This window comes from Cupressus sempervirens, chromosome 3 (genome assembly GCF_028749045.1).
Source record: "Cupressus sempervirens isolate cs-2001-9-10 chromosome 3, ASM2874904v1, whole genome shotgun sequence".
In the NCBI taxonomy this organism is placed as follows: domain Eukaryota; kingdom Viridiplantae; phylum Streptophyta; class Pinopsida; order Cupressales; family Cupressaceae; genus Cupressus; species Cupressus sempervirens.
Window position 1 is genome coordinate 196,635,912 of NC_143120.1, and position 24,768 is coordinate 196,660,679.

At 32.1% G+C, this 24,768-nt stretch overlaps 1 protein-coding gene across 1 annotated transcript; it reads right to left on the reverse strand.

Moving 5' to 3' along the window:
* Positions 1–3,232: 3,232 nt before the first annotated feature.
* Positions 3,233–24,761, reverse strand: LOC149565492 (F-box/kelch-repeat protein At1g80440-like). Its single transcript, XM_089816331.1, has 3 exons — positions 24,639–24,761; positions 3,961–4,330; positions 3,233–3,888 (listed from the first exon to the last, which is right to left on the reverse strand). The coding sequence occupies exons 1-3, from the start codon at positions 24,759–24,761 to the stop codon at positions 3,233–3,235; spliced, it is 1,149 nt and encodes a 382-aa protein (XP_089672457.1).
* Positions 24,762–24,768: the final 7 nt, after the last annotated feature.

Consider the following 24,768-nt stretch of genomic DNA (forward strand, 5'->3'; position numbering starts at 1 on the left):
TAGTTCTGGGAATGTTAAATTTTTCTTCTCAGTTCATAAGGGTGATTACACTAACAATCTCATGGAAGCTCAGGCTATTTTATATGCTGTGGAACAGTGTTGCTTGTGGGGATGGAATAAGGTTATCTATGAGTCTAGTTCCCAGGTGGTGGTGAACTTGCTTTCTTCACAGGAGCTTGAGGATGTTAGTTGGCAGCTGACCACTGTTGTTAAGAAGATTATTCTTTTCTCTACCTCTTTTCAGTTCATTAGGTTCACATATATTCCTCGTGAATGGAACAGGGCTGCTGATTGTTTAGCCAAATGGGCTTCTAGTCATGGTTTGGGTTGGAATATTAGGGATAGGAGGCAACTGTCCTTTGAGATGGTGCAAGAATTTGATGATCTTGTTGCTCAGGATCGAACTCCTTGTTGTATTCCTTTTTGTCTTAATAATTTTTTACCCATCTTTTCTCAAATTACAACCAGTGCCAAAGAATAATGGAGAGTGAAAGACTGCAATGACATTTAAATTTAATTGCTTACTAATTTTTTTAGCTATAATTAATCCAAAATAATTTCAGAACTAAAGGAAAATGCATATAATTGTTTTACATGGCAGAAAAATGTTTGGCTTCTGTAAATAGTGGGCTGGAACAATTTTCTCAGTAGTTCAACATTAACACACTATTAGTAAAAATAATATAGGTAATAGAGATGGCCAAATAAGTAAAATAAATATTTGAAAAAAAAATATAGAAATAAAATATTTCATTCACAAATGTAACGACATAGTGATAGAAGTTTTACTACGTCTTGATTAGAAAAGTAAAAGCATCAACACGCTCAACAATTTCACAACCAAATATAACTATTTCTTATATTATAGGAACTCAAGACTTTGACTAAGATGAGGAGAAGTGTTCCATGCTGGATTCACCTTTTAACATATGGATTTTTTTCAATATTTATAGTTTTATTTTTCCTCCACAAGTTAAGCTCAAAACAATCAAGCACCCATATGCTTAAAGCTTACAAAGATAGAGGATATTACTCTATTTTTTTGAGAACAGAGTATAAAAATGAGCTTGTTCACAGTGTAAATTGAATATTTTCAAGTCACCTACTTACAATTAATTGCCATTTCGGAAATGTCTATGCTCTGAGGATGTTTTTTTTCATTGAAATGGTTTATTTCTTTAAAAAAATTTCCGATTAATCTTCAATATTTTTGCTAGCGGTTTCATAAATGTAATTTTTAATTTTATTTTTTTTACATGTTTACTCTCTGCTTCCACAGTTTGCAAGAATGGAGATGGCACTTATGTGCTTGATTTTAAAAACTACAGAATTAAATTCTGATAACAATATCAAAATGTCATCTTTGGCAAGCCCATCCACAAGAATGTTGTATGTTACAACAATAGGCGATAAATACATTTTGATTTTGTCAAACATTTTCCATGCACATTTCCTCTTCCAGGAATGTAAAAGGGAAAATGGGCAGACTTGCAGACATATCCGCAAACAGTTTGCAAAAGCAAACAAACAATAAGAAGCATCACAAAAATGAATGATAGAAATCCTAAGAGCATCCCAAGGGACATTACAGGTGTAGGGACTGTTTCTCAAAAACTCATATAGTCATTGGTGTTGGTCTGGTTCATGCTGTATCTTGCCATTGGATTCTGGATGTACTGGTACAATGTTATTCTCAGAATTGCAAATAACAGGGAGCATTTTTTTAGGGGTACACTAAGATTTTTTTTTCATAACGAGGAAGTCACAATATCAACACTACGGGAGGATCAAATTGGTCATTAGAAGGCAATAGTAGTAGTAGGCACATCTTATGAATAGGCATGAGGATTTTCCTTACTATGAGCAACATTCTGAGTTAACAAACTCATTCTTAGAGGTTTCATCATTCTGGCTCGTAAAGCTAGAGTTGTGTGAAGATTGAAGAGCTTGTTTGGAGGCTTCATCATTTCCAGTGTAGATATATTCTCCAATTTGTAGCTGATAAAATATTTCATGAGTAGCTCGAGGAAATTACTTCTTAAGTCACTTGCTGTTTGAGGTGGACTTACACCTAGTGTTTTCTGAGTGAGGACCATTTTTAAATGGTGCATGATAAATGTCAAAATTCAATCCATTTTGGTTTAGAAATCATCTGCAAAATTGTGAGCTTATTTTAACAATAGAAAAGAATGGTCATTCGTAGATCAGTTTAGGACTTGTAATCCTCTAAATATTGAAAGCACATTTGCAATGGTAAGATTCTATTTTGAGTTGTACGTTGAACCCTGAATTTCTGAATAGTGCTTCAAGTCTGAAGACTGAAACATTTAAAACCATAAGCCAACTATTTGAAAAAAATTTTAAAAAAGGAAGCAAAGGAAAAAAATTAAAAATAGAAAAACTTATCCAGAAAAAACCCACCAAAAATTATATAAATTGCTGAGAATTTGGCTTTCATTTGGATGGGTTGGCCCATGATTATTGGGATTTTGAATTCAAAATTAAAAAGATAGATCTAAATGGAAGATAGATGCCTCTATCTTGAACAATAGATGACATCTATCTTGAACTACAAATCTCAACAGTTCGTCTTGCAAATTAAAGCATTACAAATTACAGATCATAACTTAAAAAGATGGTGTACTGATTTCTTGTTATTGTAATTAAATATGACAAATACTAGACTTCCAACTCTAATGGGTACTTACCAAGGACAATAGCAACTTCTGTTGAAGAGTTCTATCGCCTCTGCCGCTATGCTTTGAAAGAAAAACCTAGGAATCAACCAAAGCTTAGGCAGAAGCTATATGTAGAACACAAACACCTGAAACTCAAATCAGGAATTTGAAGAGGAAAATGGGCACACAAACCCTATTAGCAATGCAAATATTAGGAAGTGGTCCATGTTGATGCCTAGTTAGAGGGACATACAGATACGTGGAGAGATGTGGCCAAAATACTACCTCACAAATAGTACAACTAATTAAAATTAGAAATGAAAATAAAAATTTCATTTGAATAGAAAAATCCAAAGAGACCATAGAAAAATTTCATTTGAATAGAAATATGCCCTCTCATGTGGCATATTCATTGCAAGAAGAAATCAAAGTTCATTCTACTTTTAATTTTCAAATAGAACTCATCTTTGATAAAACCATTCCAAAAACAATAGTAGAGGGGTTTTTCAGTTCATGAAGGTTTAAAACACTAAAATCCATTTCACTTAATAGAGTTAGAGAGTGAGAGCTCCAATTGTAGGGATTAAATCTGGGAGTTCTGTTGCAGAAAATGTACTGATCAGAGTCCACTTCTCTTCTTTTCCTCCTTCATCTGAAGGTTCAAATAAATAAAAGGCCTTAACATTTTGAAACCAACCTTCAATATCTATTGCTTCCTCATGGATGCAAACCATTAATATCTGTTGATTCCACATTGTGCCAACTAAAAATCTATAGACTTGGGGAGGAAGTGTTCCTGCAATGCGGAATTGGTTTTCCACATAATTCCATTCTATAATTTCCCAATCCCATTCGTGATAAATCTGTCCAAATGCGGCAAAAGCAGGTTGCATACTGCCATCATAATAGCAATTGCATATGGCACTCCATTGCCGTGTGTTGGGATCATAGGCTTGTATATGCCCTTTCATGTGGCTCAACACATATAACTTGTCATCAGTAAATACACTGTCGCACTTACATTCGCTCCAAATCATTGGGGGAAGATACTCCCACTTTTCTTCCTCAATGTCATAAACTACCGCTGTGCACAATTCCTCGTCATCACTGTCATATCCACCAGCAATGTAAATCAATCCTTTTGCTAAGTCCACGAAACAACTGAAATCAACTCTACAATCTGGAAGGTCGGGGCCTTGCTTCCATTTCCCTGAGACAAGAGAAACAATGTTATGATAAATACAAGTAAAAAGGGATACAAATGTTTAACAAGGGTACATACTAGAGGAAAAGTTGTAGATGACTAGTGCTTTATGAACTGTGAATTCTAGCACGCTGCTGAAAAGACCCGTGATGATCAGTTTGTGGTTAAAGGGAATACAGAAAGAGCAAGCTGAAAAATGTGGAAATTGAATGGGAAATGGCGGTAGGGTTTCAATTGAATTTTGCAAAGGATCATAAAATTTTATTCTGCAGCCTTTATCATTTGTTATATCATCCAAACAAGGTAATATGATTAACTCCCCAAATCTCTTTCTATGTTGATAAAATGGTGGACTACGTAAAATATTTTTCCACCATTTACAAACAAGGGCCATCGTGGGGTGTGAGGTTAATGGCACCCTCAACAAACACAGTCTGCCAACGTCACACTTAATATTAATATTTGAGGTATGAAAAAATAATTCTCATTACTCGATGTTAATACTAATCTACTTTGCCCCAAAAAATGGCGAGAATTTTAGAAGTTGTGTATCAAGCAAATAAGTTGGCATTTCCCAGATTCATAAATTATTCCTTTTTCAAAAAACATCGACATCAACAATTAGTGGAAAATAATTTTTTCCCTAATAAGGGTTCAACTTTTTCTTAGTCAACATATAAGCAACAAGAAGATAGGTTGAAAGGAAAACAAGTGATCCCCTGTATTTCGATCAGTAACAGGTTTATAGCTTTAAACAAAGATCATTCAAAATTGAACACATTTAGTGCCCCGGTTAAACAACATGAAGCCATGGATAGGAAGATGATAAAGCTAAATAAAGATCCATGTGGAAATAAAAATGGGTGGCAAGTCGTAATTTCAAATAGGAATTGAAAAAGAAATGCATCACAACAAAAAAAGAAGCCAATGATGGAAGAAAATAAAAATCACTAGAAATAGCCCACCTAAATTACCAAACCAATAGAGGAAGAAAAGAAAATAGAAAAATTGGTAACTTTTTCAATAAAAGCAGACAAAAATTGTAAGCAAGCAATATATAAACTTGCCAAAAATTTTGAAGCTAACTATATTTCACCAAGGCAAAAACAACAATAACCAGACTCAGAAAAAGTACTTAGAGTTTCTAAGAAAAATCAAAAAATCCATATACCACCACATAAAAGGGAAAATGGTATTACAAATTATACAAAGCTGCCAACAAGTAAAAGCTATATGACAGCCCCGCCACTAGACAAGGTAAAGGTAACTAATTGCCATAATTGTTCTAATATATTGATCATTAGATAGGTACATAGAAGAAAAATGGAAAGAATGTTCAGAGCTAGGAGTATATGTTTACTGGAGTGTACCAGAAAAACATTTATCAAAATTGACAAAGAAATTAGAGAAGATCTAGAAATAATAGGTAAGTATTAGCACTTCCTCAAAATCATCAATTTATATCATTGCAAAATAAGGAAATTAGAAATAAAATACTTTTAATATCAAAATTCCATTATAAAGGGCATGTAGTTAAATTTCAAACTTGGATACCTAATTGGAATGATGAAAAAGAGCATATGATACCAACTTGGTATGAATGTAATAATCTTCCAGTAGAAATTAAACATTTATATGCATTATTCAGAATGGGTAAATCAATTGGTAAACTTATAGGTATAGACTCAGAGTATGACAAAACCAGTAATGTTAAATTTATAATAGATGAGGAGCTAAATCAAAAAATGATTAGGAGAAAAAAGATTATAACAAATAGATCCATTTATGAGATTGAATATAAGAAATATGAAGGGGAAATTAAAGGCATTATTAAAACAAATCTAGAAATTGATCATAATATGTCAACCATAGAGGAATCCTCTAGAAGTATTAGAATAAAGATGAGGGAACAAAAGATTAAGGCAATTAATAAGGACAAAAATAAGAAGATAGAAAAATTGGATGAAAGGAAAAATTGTGAGTAGAGCACACAAATAGAAAATACACCTATAGTAAAAAAAAGACTAAAGAACAAAGTCAACTGGAATGTTCAGAAGTACTAGAACATAGAATTGAAGGTATACACAATGAATGACAATAGTAGCACCATTGAAAGAATGCAATATTTGTCACAAGGAGAATGATAACTTGAAAGAAATAGAAAGAAGCATTAAAGAATGGTATAAAATGACACATGAGATTAAATTATTACAGATGGACATTGAAGATCAAGCTATCTTAGGAGAACAATTTCATTAGGAACATGAGGTAGGACAACAACTTCCAGATCAAAGAAAAGAGAAGGAGAATTATATTACTAAGACAAAAATTGGGGTCAATATGGACAATAGGATGGTAAATAGATCATATATAAACTATTTTGAGGAAGATACTAGTTAGATACATTGGGATGGTGAAGATATGATGATCAATAAGGATATGAACCAACAAGCAAAATTGGCAATGGAAAACATAGAAGAAAACAATAACCATATAAGTATAGACAATTGGGTATTTCAATTAATTGGGAAGGATTTAGAACTCCAAAATGTGGTAAATCAAAATTGAAAAGAGGGAGAAAATCACTTAAGGAATTAAGAGAAGTGGATGGTCAAGCCAAGGAACAAAAAAAGATATTTGAGGTTCTTAAATCTGGGAAGGGGAAGTATCTTCCCGAAGAGTATTGAGGATCATAACATGGAATACTAAGGGCCTAAATGCTCCTAGTAAACAAAGAGTGTTAAAACGTAACCTAACACTCTTTGAGTTAGATATAATTATGATACATGAAACTAAGCTTAACAAAGAAGAAGGGGAAAAACTAAGAAAAAGATTAGGCAGATGGAATGCAGAATTGAAGGAATTAGATGGAGCATTAGGGGAAATGGGAATCATTTAGAATACCAGAACAACAAACATTAAAATTATAGTGCCAAATAGCAACTAGATGGGGAGTGTGGTTTCAAGTAATATGCATTATCTCCAATTCATTCTCATTAATGTTTATGGTCCAAAACAAACTTCAAACAAAGGGAAAGTTTGGGATAATATATCTACCTTTATGGAGTTATATCCTGAGACAAACATGATCATATGTGGTGACTTCAATGCCATACTTGACCTCACAAAAAAATTTGGAGGTTCTCAGATTTTAACAAGAAACATAGTAGAATTTAGAGAATGGGTCAAAGTTATTAAATTGATAGAAACACCAACCAATAACGAAGTATTCACATGGAATAATAGAAGAAAAGATTTCAGTTGTGTTACAAAAAAATTGGATAGGTTCTTTTTCAAAGGAGAATTAGCAGAATTGGATCTCACAATCATTGCCTCCATTCAACCTATTGCAGAACCAGATCATTATCTAGTCAAAATTGAATTAGTGGAACCTATAAAACCTAATAGGAATCCCTTCAAATGTGAAAATATGTGATTCTTAGAAAAAACTTTCATGGAAAACCTTAAATAATGGTAGGATAAGGCAAGTTTATAGGATAAAATATTTATTGTTTTGTATCAAAACTTAAAATGCTCAAAGAAAACATTTAATGGAATAAAATGCATTTCAATATTATATTTGAAGACAAACTGAATAACCAAGAAGATCTTAAAAAACTAAATAATGAGATTATTAAAAATGGCATGGACAATGAAAATTTCATTAAGGAAAAAGAACTATTAATCATATAAGAAGACATTTTAGCAAAAGGAGAAGTCTTTGGGAGATAAAAGTTGAGGAAAAAATGGTTAATAGAAGGAGATAGAAATACAAAATTCTTTTGTAACAATACAATACAAAATAGAGCTCTTAAAACTATTACTTAAATTAAAGATAATAATGGTAGTATTATCGATAATCTAGTAGAAATTGCTCAAACCTTCATCACATACTATGAGAATCTATTAAACAATTATGACTCATCCAATTTAACCAAACAAAAAAATACACTTAATAAAATACCTAAAGTTATCACAGAATTTGACAACATGGAGCTCAACAAACCTTTTACAAAAGAAGAAATCAAATCAACCCCTTTTAAGCTTAGCCCAAATAAATCTCTAGGGCTTGATGGTTTCCAAGCTTTCTCCTTCCAAAATTGTGGGGAAATATTAGGGGAAGAATTATGGAAAGCTATAGAGGCAATTAGAAATGGGGGATCCATCCTAACTAAAAGTAATCATACTTTTTTAGCATCAATGTCAAAAAAAGTTGCAGTAGTGTCACCTTCAAATTTTTGCCCCATTGCATTATGTAATAAAATATATAAAATTTATTCAAAAGTAATATCAAATAGGATTAAAACTTTTCTTCCAAAAATTATCTCAAAAGAACAAATTGGGTTTGTACCTGGTAGATCAATATTCGGTGGAATATCCATCATTCAGGAAACTATACACTCAATAGTTAAAAACAAAGAAGCCTGTATGTTTATGAAGTTAGATATACAAAAAGTATATGATGCATTAGATTGGAGGTTTTTATGTCAATGCCTAGAATAGTTTGGATTTTCCAAACAATGGATAAATATAATTTTTAATTGTATATCTACTCCAAAAATCTCACTACTTATTAATGGTACTCCTAAAGATTTCTTCAAGATTTCAAGGAGTGTCTGACAAGGAGACCCCATGTGACCTTTTATTTTTATGATTATGGTAGAAGTATTTGGTAGAGCTATTCAAAAGGCACAAGGTGTAGGATTAATTAAAGGCATTATTCTTACTGAGAATGTTCCAAATACTACCCATCAGCAGTTTGTTGATGATATCATTCTTCTAGGAAATAGTAGCAAGGAAGAAATCAAAGCTTTTAAACAAATTATATTGGATTATTCAACAACATCGGGACAAAAGGTTAATGAACAAAAATCAGAAATTTTCCTTTTAAACACTCCAAGGAACATGGAGGAATACATATGCAATTATATGGGATACAAAAAGAGTAACTTTCCATGCAAATATTTAGGGATATACTTAGAAAAAGGAGCTAGGAGTAAAAAAGGATGGGACAATATCTTAGATAGAGTAAAAAACAAACAAAATCATGGAAACGAAAATAGCTAATGAAAGTTGGGAGAGTAAAAAAAAATTAAATCCGTTTTGTCAACTATTCCCACTGATCCTCTATCTTTCCTTTCATTACCTTATAATGTTAATAAAAAATTGGAAGGAAAACTTAGAATTTTTATCTGGAGTGGAACAGAAGAGAAAAAGAAACAAGCGTTAATAAAAAGGGATAAGATATGTCATCCTTAGAATAAAGGAAGATTGGGTATAAAAAATCTCAGTTGGGAAAATAAGACATTAGGATCAAAGCTAGTATGACAACTATACAAAGAAAAAGATTTTTAAAAAATAGGCAAAAATACTTTCTAATAAATATCTTAATCCATTAAAACCTTCCTCTCTTTATAGAATCAGAAATCCACCAAGTGGGTTAGAAAACTGGAATTTTATGATGAAGTGTAGGCCTCTACTCAGCAAATATCTAACTTGAGATTTAGGTAGAGGTGATGAGGAATTATTTTGGGATGATTCATGGGATGGTCAACCCCCAATTATTAACTCTAGAATATCTAAAAACAACATCAATGTCATTACTTATATTTGGGGACCCAAGGTTTCAAATGCCAAAACACTTATCATGATTAATGAGACTGAGACTTGGGTATGGAAATCATTGGATAATATTACTATTCTAACTATAGATAAAACTATCCTTGAAAATATCCTCAAGGGTAGATCTATGATTCACAATAATCAAGTAGATAAGCTCATCTAGGGAGCATCTAATGATGGAATATACAAAGTTAATCTAGGATATGATCTTATAATTAACTCGCAAAGATGGGATGATATTGTTACACCCTTGGATCTATGCTAGGATTTAGCATGCCTATCTAAGGCTAGTCTCTTTCTTTGGGCAGCAATTTAGAATCAAATTCTTATAGCTGATAGATTCTCTAAAATGGGATTTGAAGGACCATCTAGATGTAGTCTATGCAAAAATGAATCTAAAAATATGTAGCATATTTTGTTTAAGTGTCCCTTTGTGAAAGATTGTTGGTATTGGGTTAAGAATAAATTGAATTGGACATCCCCTATACCTCAGGATATTGAGAGATTTCTTAGGGGTTGGCCTATTAAGAATAGGTTTAGCATATATGAGAAATTATGGAGTATCACACCTACAATCATTATGTGGGAAATATGGAAGGAAAGAAATAGACTAATATTTAAAATTTAGAACTTAGTAAGATAACTTTTTTCAATAAAGTAGAAGTAGCCATAATAGAAGTTATGAATTGCCATCTCAGGAACACACCCAAGGTGGAAGGTACATTCTAAGCATGGGATGAGAATATGAGAAAAAATTGGATACATTTGATTAATCCCCCCTTAGTTTATCCTGAAAAGGATAATACAGCTAGGAAAGAATGTAAATGGGTTGCTCCTCTGATAGTATGGAAGAAATTAAACTTTGATGGAGTTTCTAGAGGGAATCCTAGGAAAGTACAATTGGTCTGTATAGTTAGATCAAAAAATGGAGATTGGATTTTAAAATGAGCTAAACCATTAGGTAATGCAACTAATAATATAGCTGAATTGGAAGCATTAAAAGAAGGATTGAAATTAAGCATAAAAATGAATATTAAGAAGTTAATTATTGAAGGTGATTCACAAATATAATCCTAAATGCAATTAGAAAGTGACAAACACGGAACTGTATATTATAACTAAACTAGCAAGTTTACTTAATCTTATAGATACATTTGAGGAGATTAGAATTAAAGATGTTTATCATGAAGGGAATGTAGAAGCTGATAAATTGGCAAATAAAGAGTTAACAAAGAAGACTTTCTATATTTAGCAAGACAAAATTAATTAGAACATTGAGATTAGAGTAAAGGATAGTTTAGAAGAATTATGATAGAAGTAACTATTAGACAAACATTAATAGCAAGTAAATCTACTTATATTTATAAGGCATCTAAGATACAATCATGAAACATTACATATAGTCTCTTTTAGTGTATTATAATAATTCTACACACACATGAGTAGGCATCAATCAATACTTAACAACCTAAGAGTCGCTATCTATTATTTAAGGCTCAAAGTACTAAATCTTTTTATGGCTCTTCTTTCTTAACAAACCCTATCATTTCTCTATGAGCATGGAGTCTTCAACTGCCCTTTTTCACGCTTTGGAAGTGAGGACAATGGCTTTTAGAGGGGCTATCAAATAGGAGAGGTGGAATAGGATCCCTAACCTGGTAGATGATGTTTCTAGGATTGCGATCTCCTAGGCAATAGGGGAAAGGTTGTTTAATTATGATTATACCTGGCATACCAATAGCATTTTCATAGGTTCCTTTATAGGATGTTTTGCTAGGGCTATAGTTGAGAAAGGGGAAATTGTTAGGCTTTGTTATAACATCTTTGATATTACTTGGCTTGTGGATTTGGAAATTATTTTTATGAGTATGGATGAGAAAATGTGAATTTCTCTCGCTAAGGTCTACATGGCATATGGACTAGACGAGCTTTAGCTTGTCAATGTTGCTAGGTGGCCATTCATGTTTATAAAAGATAACACAAAAAATTTCAATGCATGGCCAAAGATGGAGACTAGTATTAATTTCTTGCTGAGGTGGAGAGGAATTTGTGAAGACCCTAACAAGGATTGGCTAATCAACTTTCTTCAAGTGTTTGAAGCCTATGTTGAACTAGATATCAATTTTGATGATTTGGGCAGATTGGAATTTATATTGTTGAATTATATTAAGTCCAATAGAGAGCTCACAACATATGTGTTCCCACTAGGATCAACAATTGATGATAAGGATAAAGCCAAGGACATTGTAATGGTGTGTTGGAAAAAAGAGGAGGCTCAATGTCAAAAGTTGCATGGTGGCTCTAGGTGATTCTACTCATTTAGGATTAGGGTTAGATTTTAATAGTATAGTATGACCCTAGGAATGACCTTTTTGGTTTTTTCCTCTATTTATCACATGGGAACTACTTTGTATTATAGGGTTCATTAAAGATTACATGTTCTAGTATAAAGATTAATGGTTATTATGTAGGTATTATGAAGTTAGTTTACATAAGTTGACATTTTGAGAATGAGCCAGAGTTCTATTAGTATGCAAAAAACATATGGCATATTAATAGACAAAAGGTTTTATTAATACATAAATTATTTTGTTAGTATGAAAAAATTTAGATCTGTGTGCTATGGCTTTATCTTGCATTTAAACTTAAGGAGGCCAAGATATAGTATTTGTAAGTTAGGTTCCTCAATGTAAAACTAAAATCTGATATGGATTTTTTTTATTACTTTAGCTGTTGTCTTACCCTAGCTTGGATTGGAGCCTCTTATGTTCCCTTTTGAATTCTTCTCTCTGGTCTTTTGGGATTGAGATAGACCTTTCTTATTATAGATTATAATCATTATTGAACAAATGCAAGTGGTTTTTAGCTACTAACATTGATCTACGATCTATTATTTTATTTGATTTCATTTCCTCAGTAATAATTAATGAAGGAGACTTCGATAGAATATTTAGTCGATCTATATTTGTGTTGTATTTAAAATAAACCTTTGGGCTTGTATGCCTAAATTTATATACTGTCTGATGATCAGTGCTCTACTTCTTGCCCTTCATCATTATGTATTTAGTAATTACTTAGTTATGCTTTAAGCAGAGCAAGGTGTTTATTGATTCCCTTGCTACTAATTAGTTTATAACCTTAGTTAGGCAATAAGAATGAATTCATGTTGGCTACTGATTCAGACTTCTCTTATACTCATAAGTATACGATAAGAATAAGATGAATCAATGAACATCTTAAATTATTGAAATTAGTTAATATAATCTTGATTGATCTATTCATTTGAACCAGATAAGAACCCTGAATATCTAATCCACTCTAAGTATAAAAAGTAAACTAAATAGGATACAGGATGAGATTATAGATAAATATTCATTTAAAGCATATTATAAATCTCTTTTGATTAACTCCATTGGTGCAATTTAGGATGAACGTATTTTTTCATCAAATTTTGTATAAACTTGTATGAAGTTTCATATAAATTGGGGCATGCCCCTTTTAAATTGTATAATATAGGACTTCAGTCCCGAGCAAGACTAGAGGTTTTCTTGCCCCATTCTTTCCTACCAGTGCCCATTTGAATGAAGAATTATGTACATTCAATTTTATTTTATTCAATATAACACAAGGCTTCGATCATTTACTGATCAATTTTTTTTTGAGGTATAAATAATTCTGAAAATAATTATATAAAAAATTACTAATCTAAGCATTTTTTTATTAATAAAAATGATAACCATGATTAATCAAAGGTAAATGAGGTTATACTGTAACTTCTTAAGAAATTTCAATCTTTGGGATCTTTCTAAAGTAATATTTTGACAGGGTTTTTGATTAACTCCATTGGTGCAATTTAAGATGAAATTATTGTAGGAAGAGTCTCTCAGTATGTTGATTGGTCTTTTTACTTCTCCCATTTTTTATGATCACATTGATTTGGTACTAATCCGATACTGGAAGATAGTTGTATTTTGTCATGCAGGTGGGTGGTGGATCACTTCTTCATCGTAGGATCCTTGATGAATTTAGTTAAGAACCTTGCCTCTCTTTTGATTTATGTTCCTTTTTTCAAAGGAAGTCTATTTGTTGTTAATTGTTTCATCAAATTTTGTATAAACCTGTATGAAGTTTCATATAAATTGGGGCATGCCCCTTTTAAATTGTATAATATAGGACTTCGCTCCTGAGCAAGACTGGAGGTTTTCTTGCCTTTTTCTTTCCTACGAGTGCCCATTTGAGCGAAGAATTTTGTACATTCAATTTTATTTTATTCAATATAATACAAGGCTTTGATCGTTTATTGATCAAATTTTTTTTGAGGTATGAATAATTGTGGAAATAATTATGTAAAAAATTACTAATCTAAGCATTTTTTCAATTTATAAAAATGATAACCATGATTAATCAAAGCTAAATGAGGTTATACTGTAACTTCTTAAGAAATTTCAATCTCTGGCATCTTTCTAAAGTACTATTTTTACATGGTGAGAAATAAATATACTATGAGTTTTTTGATGTTTTTATTGATAAAATCCTTAATAATATGCACATGTAAACAATCAAAGCGTGGAACAATTCCTTACTTTCTTTTCTATTAATTTATTAAAGACTAGATAACATTCATGAATACCCTCAACCTTGATTTTGATAGTGAGGAGGACACTCAACAACTTGTCGCTCTAGTAGGTTTGCAAAAGAAAGAGGTAAAATCCCTTTAAAGACCCAACTAAAAAAGAGCAGTGCTCAACGAACACTAAAAGAAAAAAGTTTGCATATAGTAAGTTAGATGGTTCCTCATATTAGGAATGAAGGATACTTCTCTAACCCCTGTTGTTAATCCTACTCCCACCCCTTGGCCCTTGAAGGATACTTTCAAACCTACCCTAATGTCACCCCTATTGAACTTGAGAAATGTTGTCCTGAATAGCTTAAGTAAAGCTAAATTGGTGAAAACTTGGTGAGAACCCTTGAGTACCATATTACCAGCCTAGACATGTTTGTGAAGAAAAAAAAGGAGGAAATGGTGATGCTAGTGAATTTTCTCTCAAAATAATACATGTTTTTGCTACCACTCTTTGTCTATTATAGGGTAAAATTTATGGTGGTGACATATCTAGGGAGGATAATGCAAGGGATATCTTTAAATTCTTGAATGGGGAATGGATAGACATCTTATTGTCCACGAGGTTGGGGAGAGAAATTTAGCATTGTTGTTTACATGATGTTTCTACCATGAAAAATTTATTAGCCATTGTGCTATTTTATTTGTGTTTGATTGATTCTGTTAAAACTAGTGCCAACATAGACTGTAACCCTATACAACATGTTATGATGTTTAAACTTTGTTTGCACTCTTCATATTTTGATTACTATACTTTAATGCTTAATATTTTGAACTATGGTAAATTAAAACTATGTGGTTGTTTACTACTTAAATAAGAAGTTAGTTTTTGGCAGAGGAAGGTATGTCACTATGAATCTACACTCTTGTTGTCATTAATGTATTTTTAATATTCTTGTAAGAATATTTTTTTGGTACCATGGGCCAACATACTCTTGTTATTTCTTGTTTCAAAAATATTCATTAATACTTGTCATGAAATACCTACTCAAACACATGGGAAAATGATAAGCATATTTGTATTTAGTAAACTGGGTAATAGTATCAACAAATTAAAAAAGTTCAAATATATACATGAATTTGTCTCAAGTATAACTATCATTTTTCTTTTCATGTGATGTGTCTTGAAGATTCGTTGAGTGGCTACTGATGTGCATTACCTTGATTGTTGTATATTATTCTTAAATTTATCTTTATTTATTGCAATTGGAGTTTAATATTTATCAAAAACTTTGTAGTTAACTATAAATGGAACAATTTGTGTAATGCAGCAAAATGCTCCCTCCCTTTGCATTATAGTTTAGTACACAAGGTTACCATGACACCCTCTTACCTTGGAATTCTATGCATTTCTCTTGGTTCTTCAATCTATACTTGCATTCCATTATCAATCTTAAAGAGTTTTTCTTTCTCTTGATTCTAATTTTTATTTTGAATTGTAGATGTCAAATTTGGTTCACTTTATATTCATCATAATAAAATATTTTTTCTTGTATCTAATATCTTTCATCAATCTTTACATTATAACTTTCAATCTCATATTATAACATCCGTATATTTTTCTCTTAGTAGAATATCCATGAAATATACCTACACAACTTTTCGGATCAAATTTTCCTATCTCATGATCTCTTTCGATATAACACTTGCTACCAAAAATTCTGAAATACTTAACTGATGGGACATGACCAAACCAAAGTTCATATGAAGTTTTACTTTTACCAGTTTGATCCAAACTTTATTAAATGTATAAACTACTAAGTAACTTCTTCACTCCAATGAACATGTGGTGCCTTATCTTCATGTATAATAGTGTTCATGGTATCAACTATTTTTCTATTTATTTACTTCTACCATTCTCTTCACAATATGCATTGAATCTATTTGATTTTATTTTTCACCTTTGTTTGACCTTAAGTATTTGATCTTCAAACTCGATTCATTGTGTACTTGTACTTTGTAAATCTTGAACTTATCAAAGGCCTTGGATTTCTCCTTGAGAAATGGAACCTAAATCATCCTAGAATAGTCACCAAAATAAATTAATAAAGTATCTCTCACCATAACATGTTCTAGTCTTAGTGGGATCATACAAATCTGTATTCACTAGATCCAATCTTCCTTTAGTATAGTGTGACTTACTTAGAAATTTGTTCCAATTTTTTTACCCATCAAATATTCCTTGCACATCATATCATTAGGGTTCACTATTTTAGGTAAATCTATGAATCCATTTGAATTATTGATCCTTAGCATATTGTAAAAATTCACATGACAAATTATCTTGTGCTACAACTAATTGTCATCAATATTCATAATAAAAAAACTTACTTCAGAAGGATATAAATAAATGCATTAGCTATGGTCTTTGTAGAAAATGTAATCATATTCCCCAACTAATTTTTTATTGCATACATTCCATTCTTGAACTATAGATGATAACCCTTATCCATAAGATGACCAATGAAAGCAACACGTTCTGCTTTAATTTCTCAACAAATAAGACATCATCAGTGTTAGTTTTTCCATCAAGAGTAATAGAACAATTTCCTTTAATCAAACAAGAAGTCTTATCACCAAATATAACAATTCCACCATCATGCATATTTAATTCCAAAAAACACATCCTTATTGCTTGTCATATGATGTGAGCATACACTATCTATGATCCATTTAAATTTATTTTCAACATGTGAAACTAATTCTTTTTCCTTACTTATAGGGCTTTCATCTTCAATAGAAAAAAAACAAATTTCATCATCATCACTATTCTTTGATTCATTATTTAATACTCCTTCACTAGTATAATAGCATTCTTTAGGATATTTAGACTTGCAAGGCTTGTGCTTATACTTAGGCACTCTATTTGGACATTTGGATGCAAAATGATCAATCTTCTTACATATAAAACATCTCAAAGGAAAATTTCCTTCATATTTACCTTCACATCTTAATTATCTCTTTGTAATCAAAACTTCAAGCTCTTCAAGCTTCCTTCTGCTTCTTTTATTTGTGCCTAATCATATTTGCCATATTCACCAAGATTTCCATAAGATCTACTAGTAATCACATTCTTTATTAGTATCCTTTTATATTTATAACAATAGCCTTAAATATTGAAAAGAGACTATTTGAAGTGTGGAACCTATCATGGAAAAGTCATTATTTTGTCAATGATGTCAAATCTGCTACTTGCTAGTGAAACAACTACTTTTTGGTTTGAATGCTATCATTCGATTATTGATGAAGAGGATTTGAAAAGATAAGATAACAAGAGTACCTAAAGAAAGGTCGAGTTATATGGTGTATAAAAGGAGCACTAAGACCAAGTAACACATGGATGATATGATATATTTTTGATCTACTTAAGACTAAAGTGAATGGTTATGCTAAGAAAAGAAGAGATATTTTCACAAAAAGTGTCTACTAAGCCTAGCCAAGCAAATAATGTAAGCTGAGAAAATTCAGTGCAAGCCGAGCAAAAATTAGTAGGTGTCAAGTATTAGAAAAATTAGTAGGTGTTGAGTGTCAGTAAAATACTATAGGTGCTAAGCAATAGGAAAATAATAGTAGTGGCCAAGAAAATAAGATTTAGTGGATATCAAGAAACCTAGTGTTGGTTGAACATCAAAAGACTATTATTGTTGAGTGAACAGTGTGGATAACACAATGAGTTAAATCGAAGATTTGACAAATCCGAGCTAACAAAGTTAATTTCTTGAATTATGTGAAGCGTATGGAAGATAAGTTTAATTAGTTAGAGGCATATAATTCAAGGTAAACCATTTTGAGGTTAATCTAAGGAAGATTGTAAAAGAAGTATCTAGAGGGAATCTAATGGAAAGAGGGAGGATTCAATGAATTTGACCTAACCCTAAAATGGACAATTGTGATTAAGCAACAAAAGATCATAATTCTCTTTATAAGGGCATACCAAGCCAAAAGTAACAAGAGTTGTCAAGGAGCTAAAGGTGTTGCTTCATATGGTGGCTGAAGGGACAAATCTACAATTGGCATACTGAGGAAGAAGGCTTAAGGAGTTGAAGGCTTGAAGGGTGAATAAGAAAACAAAGATGAAAAGTATGAATGCCAAGCAAAATGGAAGACTGAACCATAGATCTGTAATCTACAAGTGAGTTGTGTTTTATTATCAAATCAAGTCTTACTGCTAGTTTCTAATCATTGTATTAGTTTGGATAATTCCTTTAGATTAAGGTTGACCTAATGGTTATCTATAAATCCTTTAACTAAATGACATTCTAATGGAGTGTTTTAAAGTCCTATAACAAGGCTCACTCCTAATAGGGTGATTGAAATCCTTTAATCAAGGTCACATTTAACAGTGTGGAATTTAACCTTTAACAAGGTTGGCTCCTTATAGGGCTCACTTTAGAAGTGCTGAAATTGGTAGCATGTTGCTCGTGGTTTTTCCCAAATTAGGTTTTCATGTTAAATCCTTGTGTCAAACTTTGTGAATGAGTTTGTGGTATTTCATGTTTACACTTCTACAAAGTTATTTTGGCCTAGGATAGTGACCTATGAAGTTAAGGTATTGAATGATCCAATTGATGCATGCATGATATGGTTATATGGATATGAATATATTAAGTGCATCAAAGTTTTATTTTTACATTTGGACCTTGGATAACTGATTCTCCCCCTCTCAGTTTTTCTAAATATTCCAATAATTGGTATCAAAGAATTGGTGCTTGTGAGGAAATATTTGAAGGTACTAGAAGCTAAAGATCAAGATGTATACAAAAGAGGTACCCAAGCTTAATAAGGAAAACTTTCCTGCATGGAAAAGTTTGATGAAGTTGCATCTAGGAGGACTTGGAAATTTTTCTCTATCAACTATAACTATAGAGTATGTAGAAATAGTTGAAGGTATGATAATAGAAGAACTAAAACAAAGGAAAGAACACAATCAGGCAATTTTGGAGATTGCATTTGCCCTAAGCTATTCTAAGTTTGATGACATTAAAGAGTGTACTACTTTTGAATAGATGTGGAATGCCTAAAAAAATATCTATGGAGATAAGAATGTGTTGAGAGCCAATCTATGTTATTAGAGTCTCTTCTATACAAGAACTGAGATGTACTCTTAGCAATGATCCGACCCTTAAAGAATTGGTTAGTAGAATTACTACTTTTAAGCTTTCAAATTTTGATAATTTCAAAAAGAAAAATGTTGAATCTTCTTTCAAAGCTAAATAGTCACTGAAAGAGCCTAAAGATAAGAGAAGGAAAAAGGTCAAACATTTTTCTAGTGATAGTGATACAAATAAAGATGATATATAAGAGCTTGAAGCATTGTTGGCTAGGAGATTTCATATAGGCAAAGGGAAATATAAAGGTAAGTTATCTATCATGTGCTTCAATTGTAATGAGGTTGTTCATATTGCTACAAGGTGCTTCAATTGTAATGAGGTTGGTCATATTGTTGCAAAGTGTCTAGTTAAGAAGAACAATAGAAGTGGAGACAAATACAGAGGTAAAAGAGATGAGAGTAGCAAAGATTATAAAGACAATGAAAAGAAGACTTTATACATTACTGAAGAAGAATTTGATGAAGAATCGGATGATCATGATGATGAAGTTGTCTATGTTGCAATGAAGGATGATTTTGACTCTCATGAGGCAACTACATTAGTGTCTTATGTGAACAAGAGTGACAAATGGATCCTTGACAGAGGTTGTTCTATTCACATGATTGGAGACAAAAGTAAGTTCAACTCTCTTGTGCATTATGATGGTAATAGTGCTAGATTTGGTAATGATGCACCCTATCTAATAAAAGATAAAAGATCAATAAAACTGACAGATTTTTAGAATATAGAAGGAGTAATTGGGGGGGGGTGGGAGGGGGGGTGAATTAGTTACCACTAAAATAAATCTCAGATCCCTTAGATGTCAATACAATTAAAACTATGAAATCTGATTGTTGCTATTATTTGGTAAACACATAGAAAATGTTGTAACTCAGTAAATGTAGAGTGTGATTTACTTTTAGCTAGTCTTAAACATTCACAGTGATTAATTTGCAAGCATAAGAGAAATAACATGAACACATGAGACACTGGGATTTAACATGGAAATCCAGTATGGGAAAAACTACCAATGTAACTAGTTATTATTTTTCACTCTTCTGAAGTGACCCCTATTAGGAGCCAACCTAGTTAAAGGTTACAAAACAAACTATTAGGTGTGACCTTGTTAGAGGATTTAATCACCTTATAAGGAGTGGCCATGCAAGAGGTCTTAAAATAATTCAATGGAATTTTCATCTTGTTAGAGGATTTACAAGTGGCTATTGAACCAACTCTATTAAGAGATTTATATCACTGCTACAATGTTTAGAGAGTAAAAATGAAATGACCTGATTGTGATACAACTAAATTGCTGATTACAAATCTCTATTTTGCTTCATACTTGATCCTTCCTAATCAAATTATAATTTTCTACTCCACAAGGATACATGCTTATCCTTCAAGTTCACTCTTTTATTCTTTCTCAATCCAATCAACACCCACTTGCACACATTAAAAATCTCAACTTGTCCTTTCATTGATATCATCTAGATTGTCAAGTTAGCTCAATTACAAATTACAATAACCAATAATCATTACCACAGTTGGCTAGAAACAATACTTAAAATAAATAAGCTTCTTATGTCAAAAGAACAAAATTCTTCATTGGCAAACCCTGCTTAGTAAACACTGGTTCTGAGATGATTTCCTATGTTAACCAACAAAAGCTTGGTTAACATTGTGAATTTACAAAAATATCCTTTCGCAACCGAGTGAACTCGGTGAAAAACTTTGCTAACCATTTGAACTCAGTTAACACTATTTCCTTCCTGAATTCCTTTGATGCTTGAGTGAGCTCAGTAGACACTACTTCGTAGAGTAATTTTTAGGAATTCTTGATAGACAAGGAAAACTGTCTTGTTGACCAAGTAAGCTCAGTAAGCACTGATTGACAACTATTATGACATTTGTGTAATATCAAAGACAACACACAATTAGAAAATTGTATCCAACAATCCCCCTCTTTGGCATTGATGGAAACACAACATGTCATAGCATAATGAAATTTGAAAACAAGACTTTCACTGATAGAACATGTCTTTAGGCCTGGGAACAAGGGTCCAAGTTTTGTTCTTCTCTATTTTTTCTATTTCTTCATTCATAGCCTCAATCCAACTTTCATTTTCCAATGCATCTTTAATATTTCTAGATTCAAAATCAGTGAGTAAACATGTACCTTTTAGCTTACTTCTTGTCATAGCACCTTCTGATTTATCTCCAATAATCTGATCATGTGCATGATGCTTTCTGACATACTCGGCCAATACAAGTTCTTTGCCTTTTCAGTGAATTACACTATCTTCATTTTGAATTTCAACTTCTAGCTCAGCTTGCTTAGACTTAGTAGGCATTGGCTTGCTAGATTTAAAATGTGACTTGGGTCCTTGTGACTCGATTTGAACATCTTACAACTCGGTAATTGAGGAAGACTTGGCAGGTGAAGTCTCCTTATTGATAGATGTGTCTGGTAGTATCAGGTTCAAAGTAAACAAATCTTCTATAATCTTTTAGTTCCTTTTTTCTTTCTTCTTTAGTTCTTTCGGCAAACTCATCAATTCTCACATGTGCACTTTCTATGATTTTATGAGTAGACAAATTCAAACATCTATATGCCTTACTTCTGCAAGAATATCCTAGGAATATAATTCATCACCTTTTACATCAAACTTGCCTTTTCTAGACTCTTTTAAGATATGACATTTACTTCCAAATACTTTCAGATAACTTATATTTGGTTTGTAGCCATACAATATTTCATAGGGAGTTTTATATGAGTCCTTCTTCAATTGTACTCAGTTTTATCTTTGTACTTTCCTCAATTTTTAGAATATTTCTTTGCAAGTAAAGCTTCAACAACTTCAAGATCACTATCAGAAATTACCTCTGATTCTTCTTCATTTTTTGACTGAATGTCTTTTATTTTCTTGCCTTTCTCTTTGAATGAAAATTTGGCTTCAAATGCAAATTCAATATTCTTGGAAGTTGGAACAATATTGTCAAAGGTGTCTAGCTCAAAAGCTATCAATCTTCCTACTAAGGTATCCAAACTTATCTTGTGATTTGGCTTACAACTCTTTTCTTGAATAGCATATACTCTAATTGCATAAATAGGATGCAATGTTCTGAGAACTTTACTTACAATAGTTTCATCCTTGATTTCTCCTCCAAAAGCTCTATTTGCACTGACACTGGCTTTGATTCTTTCCACATAGTTGGCAACATTTTCATCTTCTCATTCTCATTTGATCAAACTATCCTATAAGGCTTTCTACTTTGGCTCTCCTCACATTGTCATCACCACAATATATGTCCTTTAGCTTGTTCCACATACCAAAAGCAATTTTGCAGTCCTTGATATCATCATATTCATCATAGCTAAGAGCAGATGCAATATCAATCATTATGGTGTTATGATTCTTTTTCACAGCAATATCTCCAATAGATAATGTATCAGTAGGGGTAGTGTATTCTTCATCAAGGCATTTCAAGCATAAATCACTAATGGAGGCCAGATGAAGTCTCATGAGTCCTTGCTAGGCTGAAAAGTTGTCTCTGTTTAGCTTTGGAATTTCTCTTTTGTTAGACATTCTGATCCTTAGCTTAGGTCCTTGAAACCTTTCCTGCAAGCACCAAAAGCTTTGATACCAATTGTTGGAAATATAGAAGGAGTAATTGAGGGAAGGGGGGGTGGGGGGGTTTTTGAATAAGTTACCACTAAAATAAATCCCATATCCCTTAGATGTCAATAAAATTAAAACTGAGAAATCTGATTGCTGCTGCTATTCGGTAAACACAAAAAAAATGTTGTAACTTGGTAAATGCAAAGTTTGATTTACTATTAGCTAGTCTTAAACATTTATAATGATTAATTTGCAAGCATAAGAGAAATAACATGAACACATGAGACACTAGGATTTAACGTGGAAACTTAATATGATAAAAACCACCAATGTAACTAGTTACTATTTTTCACTCTTCTGAGGTAAGCCCTATTAGGAGCCAACATGGTTAAAGGTTACAAAACACACTATTAGGTGTGACCTTATTAGAGGATTTAATCACCCTATAAGGAGTGGTCTTGCAACACTAGTACATTTGACCCCAATTTTTGACCAAAAAATTTGACCATCTAATAAACTGGGGTCAATTTGGTCAAAATTCCAACCAACACACGTGTTGGTCAAAATATCGACCAACATGGGCTCACACTATGTAAAAATTGGAAAAAGTGTTGTTTGTTGCCCTAATCTCATTGTTATGCAACCCAGAAGATAGCTCTTGCACTCGACCATTTTTTACACTGCATTTTGTGGCTAGGAGTATGTGCCAAAAGGGTTTTATAGCTTCAACACCAATAGGGTTTGACATTTTGGGTTCTTTAGTGCTTGATTGTAGTAGAGGAGAGCTCGTGAATGCTTCAAAGTTGATCCATTGAAAGAAATTTTAGAAAGAAGGCAGCATGGAAGGATTGAATAATAGTTGGAAATGTTGAAGAGTCTCCTTCCCAGTGTTACAAAGGCGATGTTAGAAGTTGTAATCTTTCCTTGGTGTGTTTATAAACCAAGGTTAGACCTCCTTTATTTATTGTTATAATATATTAGGATATAAGCCAAGGTATCCTAATATATTTCTTTTTTGTCCTTTTTGCACTACATCTTATTTTGTCATCTAGTGGAATATGTGAGGACAAATATATATTGTAATTTGTAATTTAGATTATTCCTCCTTAAGAGGAATCTCACACTTGGCCTTACACAATTATGAATGGTGGCATTCATAGACATGGGAGTTATATTCTAACTCCTCTCTCTCATCTCTATTTAAGAGATGACCCTCCTCTCTCATTTCTAATGACGTTTTTTCCTCTTCTCAATTATTGTATGGGCGGTTGCTCTCTCTCTCTCTCTCTCTCTCTCTCTCTCTCTCTCCTTAGGCTATTCATGCCTCATTCATAATGTCACAAGGGATTTTATGTGCTTTCTCCTTTCCAAATATCTTGTCTCATGGTGTTGGATCTTGAAGCTTTCTCTCTCCTATCTTATGGTAATATTTTTTCATGCATTAACTCGCTTAGATTCTTTCCTGGTATTGCTTTTTTTTACATATTTTTTTTTCCATTTCTAACATGGTATCAGAGCAGTTTAATTTTTGTTTTTGAGTGTTTGCATGAAGGTACGATTCAAAGGAGACTCTTGAGAGAGATTTCACTAATTTCTTTTTTAATCTTCTTAAGTTAGAAGAAATTGAATTTTTTTTTTGGTTTGGCTGGTTTACCGCCAAACCCGATTAACTTATGTTTGCTCTAATTTGTGCAGGTTTTGATATATTATTGATAAAGAAAATAATATAAATTTAAAGATATGCTAGTTCATTCTTTTTGTGCATTTTTTAATTGCTTAATCATTACTTTTATTTCTGCATGCCTTGCATGCACTGTTCTTAACAAAACAATCTTTCACGCATTTTTGGAAAAATTCTGATATGATATCCAAAGCAGTAAATTCTTGCTTGCGTTTGCTGCATTGAGACAACAAGTCACGAGTCATTTTCTGG

Coding starts and splice junctions, on each gene's coding strand:
- LOC149565492 (XM_089816331.1), bottom strand. CDS start 24,761: ATGACTCGTGACTTGTTGTCTCAATGCAGCAAACGCAAGCAAGAATTT. Junction 4,331..24,638: donor TTAAGAACAGTGCATGCAAG/GCATGCAGAAAT, acceptor ATTAATATTAAG/TGTGACGTTGGCAGACTGTG. Junction 3,889..3,960: donor CATCTACAACTTTTCCTCTA/GTATGTACCCTT, acceptor CTCTTGTCTCAG/GGAAATGGAAGCAAGGCCCC.